We start from the raw sequence: 9,364 nt of genomic DNA, 5'->3' as shown, positions 1-9,364 counted from the left end.
TTAAATATGTAAATAAAATAGTATAGAGTGGTTTTCTCAAAATTTTAATCCAAAAATTATATAAATTTATAATATTTTGAGCTCTACGATGAGGCCAGCCACGAGCAACTCATTTATCATCGATATGTGAACATTTATTTTCTGCTACTCACATAATGAAGTTATATTATCGATAAAGTTAATTTACTTGCTATCTCTCATATCTTCTAGTCTCATTTTACATATATGCACCATAATATTTATAATATCTTGTTATCATCTTTACAAAAATTGTGATAATTCATTAATGATACCAAGTACATCTTTCAGCAGATGTAGGCCAAAAAAATTCAAAGGTCTATAACGATTCTAATAATACATACGCATTGCCTTTTTATTCTGAGCTTACACCATCTTCCAAAATAATTTTTAGAATATCAATTAATATAGAGAACATTATGATTAGCCTTATAATTGATTCATAATGTGAACCTCACAGCGTATCGTCTGCATGTCTAAGGGTTATTTCTTAATTAAGTCACGCTCAAGTAAACAAGTTTTTCTCTTTGTAATTCATTTAATGCATTCTCGTGTTGTAGTTCTCAGAGTTGATCATGACGCTTACAAGAAATACCAACAAGATTCATCACACTCAAAATTATAGCAAAGAGCAAAGCAATTTGAACATGATTTTTCGCAACTACCACCGATGCTAATTGCAGTTGATGTGAGAAGCAATTAATGTAATGTGTTGATTTATTTTTATTTAGCAATAGAGCTTTTAGACTAGTAAACTCTCTTCTCATATTGCTAGCATCATCATAGCCTTGACCCTGTATTCTAAAAATGCTCAAACCATATGTTGATATGAATTATTTAATTGCTATTTTTAGACTATTGACATTTGTATTTGGCACATTAGAAATTTCCAAAAAAATGTTCTACTATATCATCTTTTTTGTCAACAAAATAAACTACTGTTGCAATTTGCTCTTTAGCATATATGTCATGTAATTCATCAATTAAATTTGAGAAAAACTTATCTCCAATCTCCTCATATATGAAGTTTGTGGTTGCAATAGCGAATACTTTTGTAATATATTTCTAAATATCAGGTGCTAAATATTAATTTTAAATTCTTAGGAGCATTTTTTAGCACCACAACTTATATGTCTTTGTTAAGGTCAGCAAGAAAGTATAATAGTTCGAGAAAATTACCCTAATTTTTGGTTATATTAGACTCATTATATCCTCAGAAAGCTAGACCTTGTCTCAAAAGAAATATTATGCAATCAACGAAAGTATTGAGGCAAGTACGATATTCAATTGTAAAGTGATCTTATTTCTTTTGGAAAACAAATCCATATGGTGACTCTGTTTCATTATGTATTCAATATTTTGTCTATCATTATTATGGGTACTATTATGGCTTTCAACATAAAGATCAAATTTATTTGTTTTGTTCTAATTTAAAAATTTATTTTTATTAAATATATCTTCCTCTTCGTTGCCTCTACTGGATATTTTGAGATGATAACAAAATAGGCAATATACTTTATCTTTATATATGTTATACTCTAACCAATCAAAGTATTTGTCCACATTTATTTTTCAAAAAGTCATGACTACGATGTTAAAAGGGCCCTCTTTGTAATTATGTTATACGAAGTACTTCATCTCGAATGTTAGGATTAAAGTCAGTAATAGAAATTCATAATCATTTATCACATTGAAGATTTTCTATATTTATTTCCATATTTTTTTGTAAATTAACATCCACTCGAATGCGTTTTTTATTTTTCTCTTCAACCTTATTGTTATTTGCATCCATATTATTTGATATTTTTAAAATCGAAGATCATTTTAAAGATCATTTGAAATATCTTTCCATAATGTTCAAACAAGATATCTATAATCTACTGTTATTATGTTAAGATATAAAATTAAGTCTTCAAAACGCAATAGCACATTCAAACAACTTAACAAGAACTATAAAGAAAAAAAAACTTTAATAGATTTCTCATTTGCTCTAAATCAACATTTTCTCATTTCTGTAAACTGAAATCATCAAAAAAAAAAAAAACTTTTTTACCTCTCGCAACTATGGGCTGATCGACCTAATACACGGAAGAGAACTCCATCGCCATTGGAAAAAGCACGGAAGAGAGCTCATTGGCACGTTCGATGTCGCCGATCATCGTTTGGCCTCATGAAGTCATTTTCTTTAGGTGCAATCGCACGCTTAAGGGCAGTGGAATGTCGCAAAACGCAAAGAGCGGAAGAGTCGGGAGACGGGAAGAGTATTCGGGTGAGAGGAAAAACAATGAACCGGTTAGTTAGGGCATAAAATAAAACGGAGAACTGTTCGGATTCTGTGAGTATGCGCAATAAAATTGTGCACACTCACATAATCCAGATGCAATTCCGGCCGTATTCCGCACGTGATAATCTCTCTCCCCTTACACCTTCATTAATTAAATTTGAGATATTTACATTCATATTTTACATTTTTTATGTACTTATTACATCTATACTATTTTTAATATCATAAATACTCTGCTGCCTTAGCTCAGGCATCGTTCTCAATCGCAGAATTACAAGGAGGATAACATTCTATTTGTAATCTGTCCAGCTTGAATCTTATTCAGCATTGTCAAAAATAAATAAAATAAGTTTGCCTAACAAACACCAATTTCTTAGCGGCTACTGAAAGAAAACCCACCACTCCACTCCGAGAGATCACAATCCCAAAGTCGTCACTCTCATTAAGATAAGTCTGTAGACTCTTTTTTTTTTTTGGAACTTTGAACTCCACGCTATGTTCTCGTAAATCAGCTAAAACTACTTTACGAAGAGATAAGAGTTGACTCTTAGGAGGACAAAATACAATTACATATTTCTCTGTCAATTAATAATTTAGTGCTAATGGCTGGCCTACATATGCTTGAAAATTCTAACAGGATGGCTGGGCTTTTCTCTTTCTCCCTTAATTTTCAACAATTTACAGCTCTACTTGATCTCATTATTAAGCAGAAAATACTTATTGGAGGCACGCTATCTGAGAAGCCGCTTGTATTCTTTGACAGGTTGTTGTCCTATAAGAACTATTAGTGCGTTGAATTTCATATGGCTGGCTATTCATGACAAGAGAATCTTAAAAATCACCGCATAATATCGTTGCAGTGCATTACAATCATAGCGGGCGTCCATTGATTTTAAAACCGCTGCTAGCAAATTTGTGGCATGTAAAACCATCGGAAAATGTTTAAATTTGTGTTGCGATAGCCTTGTTTTTTATAGTGAGTATAAAAAAATAGAAGCTCAATATTAATGGACTTCAATGAGTAAGAAATTTATACTTAGTATTATTAATCTTATCTTATTCTTTTTGAATTGATTTTATAAGTGATCTCTCTTCGTCATTTATTTATTTATTTTGGTTGGATATTAATATGTATTTTACAGATGCTGAACAATATCTTTTTTTTTTTTTCTATTCATGTTTCTTTCTGACATTTTTTATATTAGCGTTATCTATTAGGTTTCTTTAATTTATTTGATAAACAAAATAAAATTGCTGCCGGCTATTAAAGATTTAAAAAGCAAAAAATAGTTTTTTATTAGATTCAGCTTGAAGTTATATCTCAATAATGATTATTTTATTAATAGTTAAGTAAAGTGGTTGTGGGCTAAAATATTTGCGTTGATAAAGTATTAAATTTGACATCTTAACGATGCACGAGTATCCAGCTCATAAACAGAGCGAGTAGAAACACCAGAAATTTTTACGAGGAAATCCCTGAAGGGCAAAATCACGGGTCATGCCCAATTGAAATGAATCCATTATTGTTTGAATATAGTACAAATGATTGTTTTGTCGTTTAACTTGACGACGATCAGATTACAATAGTCAATCGTCGAGTTCAAATCTAGAGATGAACAGAGATCAGATGGAAGTCCGACGACGATCGATGGTCGAGTGTCACGTTTGAAAATCATTTGGTCATCTAATTTATGCTCGAAACTTTCAAATGTGCTTTGGGTCTTTGATTTGTACCCATTTGGGCTCGTATTGAGTTGAATTCTCTGTCGTTGGGTTCGTCTTTTCGAGATGTTCAGTTCAACTATAAGTTTGCTGAAATCGGAGTTCAGATGATCCCCGATTTAATTTCAGAAGTTTTCAACTCAAAATTTTCTCGAGTTTTATGCCCGATCAAAATTTATTTTTGATCATATATCAAATCTTTTTATGACATATGTGACTATTATATCTAAATTCAACCTCTACAAATGGAACGACCCAAAAAATAAGCAAATTTATTTAATTACTAAAAATTCAAATAATTAGCATTATTTCATGAAGTTCCATCAAATCGAATTTACTGGATAGTATAGCATTTGATTGAAAATTATCTGTGGAAAATAATCAATCATTTGATTGGAAAATCAAATACATAGGCACGCCAAGAATAACACTCCACGTTCAAAACGCCAGAAAACAACACATTAATTTATTCCAATAGATATTGTTAGACGAATATGCCCATAAACTTCATTAACAGACAATTTCGAACTTCCAAAGTCGCCGGCTAAGTCAAGAGCAATGAGGTAACAGCCATAAAACAATCAATAAAGCCACTATCATAACAAAGAAAAATGCTTCCACATTGTCGTTTTTGTGAGCAGCAATTATTGCAAAAATATCAAAGCGACCGACAAATACTTGGGCAATATTTCATACATCTAAATGCCTAAGCACATACATCCAAATCCCTAATCATCAAGAGAAAGATATATTGATATATTTCCACATTAAGGGGAAAAAAAACTACATTAACCCACTCCCAAGAGTTGGGAAGCAAACAGAGCATACAGACATTTTTGTAAATTGTACCCAAGAAAAATTAGAAAAATGAAAACTTGATTTTTTTTTTTGTGGTACTGTCATTAAGTTCCCGTCTTACTTCAATCCAAACGCCGGTGATCATACGGTAGCAACAGCGGCGGCGCCGCCACCCTTTTTACCGTTTGTCAACTCAAGCTTGGATCCGACGTGAATATCTTCGTCGGCGATGAACCGGCCCCAAAACCAGTGCCCCTTCCAGACCAGCACCATCTCCTCAATAGGCACCCCTTTCGTTTCCGGCACAAAGAAAGCTACGAAGATGGTCATTAGCACCACCCAGCCACCGAAGAAATAGAAAAGCCCAAATTTGAGCCTGCAAAGCAGAGCAAGGAATGCCTGCGCGATGACGAAGGTGAAGAGCATGTTAACCGATACTGTAATACTCTGCCCGGCTGACCGAATCTCCAGCGGGAAAATCTCCGACGGCACAAGCCACCCAAGCGGCCCCCACGACCACGCGAACCCGGCGACATAGATGCAGATAAAAGCCACCACGGCGCCTGCGTAAGTATGCGAGAGGTGTCCCTCCCCAGAAGTTCCAAACTTTATTGCAATAAGCGTGCCAACGATTACTTGGCAAACGATCATTTGAACACCGCCCTGCAAGAAGAGCTTGCGTCGGCCGAGCTTGTCGACGGTGAAGATGGAGACGAAGGTAGCAAAGACGTTGACGAGGCCGGTGATGACAGCCGACATAAGCGAAGCGTCGTTGCCAAAGCCGAGAGTTTTGAACAAAACAGGGGCGTAGAACATGATGACGTTGATGCCGGTGACCTGTTGGAAGAAGGGGATGAGGATGGCCATGGTGAGTTGAGGCCGGTAACGGCTTTGAACGATGTTGCGCCATGGATGTCTGACTGTTTTGGACTCATCGCTGGCGGCTTTGAGGTCGGCGTACTCGTCGAGAATGTCGTCGGTGCCGCGAATTTTGCAGAGCATGGACCGAGCTTTCTCATCGTGCCCGCGTTCGATAAGAGAGTTAGGAGTGTCGGGGAGAAAGAGGGAGCCGAGGGTGATGATGCCGGCGGGAACGGCGGCAAGGGCGAGGCTGACTCGCCAACCCCAGCCGCCTTTGATTTTGGCCGTGCCGTAATTGATGAGATTGGCGGCTAGGATACCGATTGTGATCATGAGTTGGAAGCCGATGTTGAGCATGCCGCGAAGTTTCGCCGGTGCCATCTCCGACAGGTACACCGGCACAGACTGTACATTTCAAATATCGTTAACGCCATTCAGCAAGGTAAAATTATTAAAAAAAATGCAGTCAAATCATTACAAACTGCTATTAGAATTTTCTTATGCCACAAGATAAAGTTTTCAAATTTACAAAAAAAAATAATTTTATCTTAATCATGACTCTTATAACTAAAAAAAAGAATTACAATCCAATTAAAATGCCTAACATCCCCAAAAATAACTATATATCTTCATCTAGAACTAATATTTAGGTGAGGAACTAATATTATGACAGTAAGATAATAAACTATTACTTCTTTTTTCTGATTTTTTTCTAATTGTAATAACAGAATCTTCGAATTGGACTTTTTTTCTTCCAATTATCGTTACTGATTGCTTGATAAAAGGTTTAAAATGAGAAAAGATAGATGGTGACAAGATTCCATATATATGGAAGGTGAGAATATTCCACATCAAGGAAATCTTAAAAAAAAAATTTAAGCTTTTTATATTAGGATTAACTTCAAAATCTTTAAATTTTCTTTAAAATTAGTATCAAATATAATATCGAATTATTATATTAAGCTTAATATAAATTCAAAATTTCTGACCCAAGGTCTTACTCCTAAGCTGAACAATTAAGCAACCACCAGTACAATAAACCGTAAATTTTACTTAATCAAACACAAGCAAGGCAAGTAATATTATTTAATAGCAAGATTAAATAAATGAAGTCGATATATAAATTTAATATGAGAGATATTTAATTTTAAGATCTTGATAAGAATTTTAAAATACTAATCAATTAAATTAATAAGCTCCCACACACAGTTGTGGTTAGACAATGCGTCGCGTTTACACCGAGAACTAAGACTTTTTAGTTTATTTATATAAAGATTCTGACGCAAGTGGAGGGCGACACCCTAACTACTCCAAACTTAAACAAAGGACTTCAATTATGATCACTATTTGCTTGGAAGAAAAATAGCATAAGTAGACTGACAAAATCGCATAGCAGAGCGAGGCTGAAATCAGAAAACAGAGCACTTATGAAATTTTTTGCCCTAAAATATAATCGAAATGATTGAACATAAATGAAAAATAACATGTCAAAAGTTTAATCAATATAGAATTATTTTTTAAGAGGGGAAAATATGTTTGGCGGGCAACCTGGTTGGCGAATCCGACACCGATTCCGAGAAGGATTCGACCGACAATAAGCATGGCAACGTTCTTGGCCGCGCCATTAAGAGCGGCGCCGACGAGGAAGGTGACGCCGCCGCCGAACATGGACCACTTCCGGCCGAACACCCGCGTCACTGTCGACGCTAAGAAGGAAGCGATGAGCGCCGCGAGGTAAAGCGAAGAAGTGAACGTTGTGAGAAGCTGGGAATCGAACTTGCAGTACTGATTCGTGCTCGTATCTTGCTTTTCCTTACGGAATACCGCCGGGAAAAATTTTCTCAGAAATGAATCCATCGATGTCACTCCACCTTCAATCCATCATCCAATACAGAGAATCATTGATCCATAGGAGAGAATCCCCCATAAAAATGGATGAATTGGAGATTTTATGAGATGGATTTTCTTACCAGAGATCCCTATGTCGTAGCCGAAGATGAGGCCTCCGGTAGCTGCCACGAGGCATGTGAGGAAGACGAACAAAGTCATGTTCCCCGGATATTCCTTTCCATCGCCGCGAGCGTTAACGATCGCTCCTCCGGCCATCACCGCGAAACACCGAGGTGGAGAAAAAGAGACTGTTCTCAGAGGGAGAAAATCAGAAGGGGCAGTGCATACATAGAGAATGAGAGAAGAGTGGAGATAGGAAGCGGAAAGGGTTGAGATGGTGGAATTTATAAGGGTTGACAGGATGGGTTCCCCGTTGGGTGAGAAATTGGGTGTGAATTGGGCATTTGTTATTATTCTTATTATTATTATTTTCTAAATTTTTTTATAAGAAAAAAGGAACAAGCTGCCATGCTTAACGCCGATTTATGGGATCGGTTTTACACGTTCTAAATTATAAAAAAAAAAAGAAAAAATGTTCTTTGTAAAAAAATTTGTTAAAATATTATGATAAATTTTGTTAAAATCAATTTTTAATTAGTAAAACTGATTTTTAAAAATATAATGAAGATAAATATAATAATTTAATTTAATCATTTTATAATAAATGACGCTATTTACTTCACGATTTCTTCAACATCCTATGTATGATTTCAAGAAATATTTTTCACAGAAAATTTGAAAGGAGTCTTCACTGCTCTGTCATTTTATTATGTAGTATTGATTAACGCTATGGATGACTTCTGATATGAATCTTTCATATCCAAGCGTTGTTTTGAAGGAATTTTCATGAATGTCATATTTTGATATACACTTTGAACCAAAAATAATTATTTAATTCTATATTATTTATGAAAGATAGGTCGACTAGGGATCCAAAACAAAGGAAGATGGGATATATATAAGGTTTAAAATTCTTTTGTTTGGCTGAGTTACCGTTGGCCAATTGACCCCTGGCTTGGATTTATTATTCTATGCGGAGTGCGGACGACACCCGGAGACTAATAAAAATGTGCCACGTCACTTTATTGGAGGGTATCCAGCTCGGTACCCGCACTCGGTACCGCTGGGTATCCAGTGCTTAACCGGACGGTTCTCCCGTCCGATGTCCGTATAGAATAAAAGTAAGAGATAATTAGGAAATCTTAAGCAAAGAACAAGACAAACTAAGCTAAGAGATAATTAGGAAATATTAAGCGCAAAAGTTTTACATAATTATGATGAAAAAATAATATATGATGAAAGTAAAAGAATAATATAATGATATATTGCATATGTCTAGCTAGTCATAAATTACAATTATCCATTAGATATAAATCAGATAAGTTTCAAATTGAGGGTGAGTAGTATGTACACAAGTGGAAAGTTTTCAGAGCAAATAGTTTTACAAAGTAATTGACTTCATCGGTCTTCATATGAGCATGTTAACTCAATAAAGAGGTTTAAGTAACAATTATCTCATGGGCAATAAGACATGAATGGGTTCTAGCAGCTCTAGGCCTTACATGATTTAGGCTTTGCGAGTTTAGAGTTTTAAGAGGTTCTAGCCTATTCATGATTAGCTTCTTGCTATGGTGCTCAATTCAACCTCTTGTGATAACTTGATGAACTTGACCGTAATGAATATGAATGTATATAAACCTCCCATTTTTTATGTGCCTTCCCGAAAGAGTAAGTGAATGAATCAAATTTTTCCTTAAACTTGCAATTTTGCATTAAGCCAAAAACTCCAAA

At 35.2% G+C, this 9,364-nt stretch overlaps 1 protein-coding gene across 1 annotated transcript; it reads right to left on the bottom strand.

Annotated features, from left to right (window-relative positions):
• Nucleotides 1-4,699: 4,699 nt before the first annotated feature.
• LOC110106488 (sugar transport protein MST3) lies at nucleotides 4,700-7,896 on the bottom strand. The gene is made up of 3 exons (XM_020836418.2): nucleotides 7,654-7,896; nucleotides 7,232-7,554; nucleotides 4,700-6,088 (listed from the first exon to the last, which is right to left on the bottom strand). Exons 1-3 carry the CDS (start codon nucleotides 7,787-7,789, stop codon nucleotides 4,964-4,966), a joined length of 1,584 nt encoding a protein of 527 aa, XP_020692077.1. The 5' UTR covers nucleotides 7,790-7,896; the 3' UTR covers nucleotides 4,700-4,963.
• Nucleotides 7,897-9,364: the final 1,468 nt, after the last annotated feature.

This window comes from Dendrobium catenatum, unplaced genomic scaffold (assembly GCF_001605985.2).
Source record: "Dendrobium catenatum unplaced genomic scaffold, ASM160598v2 fragScaff_scaffold_488, whole genome shotgun sequence".
In the NCBI taxonomy this organism is placed as follows: domain Eukaryota; kingdom Viridiplantae; phylum Streptophyta; class Magnoliopsida; order Asparagales; family Orchidaceae; genus Dendrobium; species Dendrobium catenatum.
Note: the sequence above shows the minus strand (reverse complement) of the source record. Positions and strands in the feature narration are given on the sequence as shown.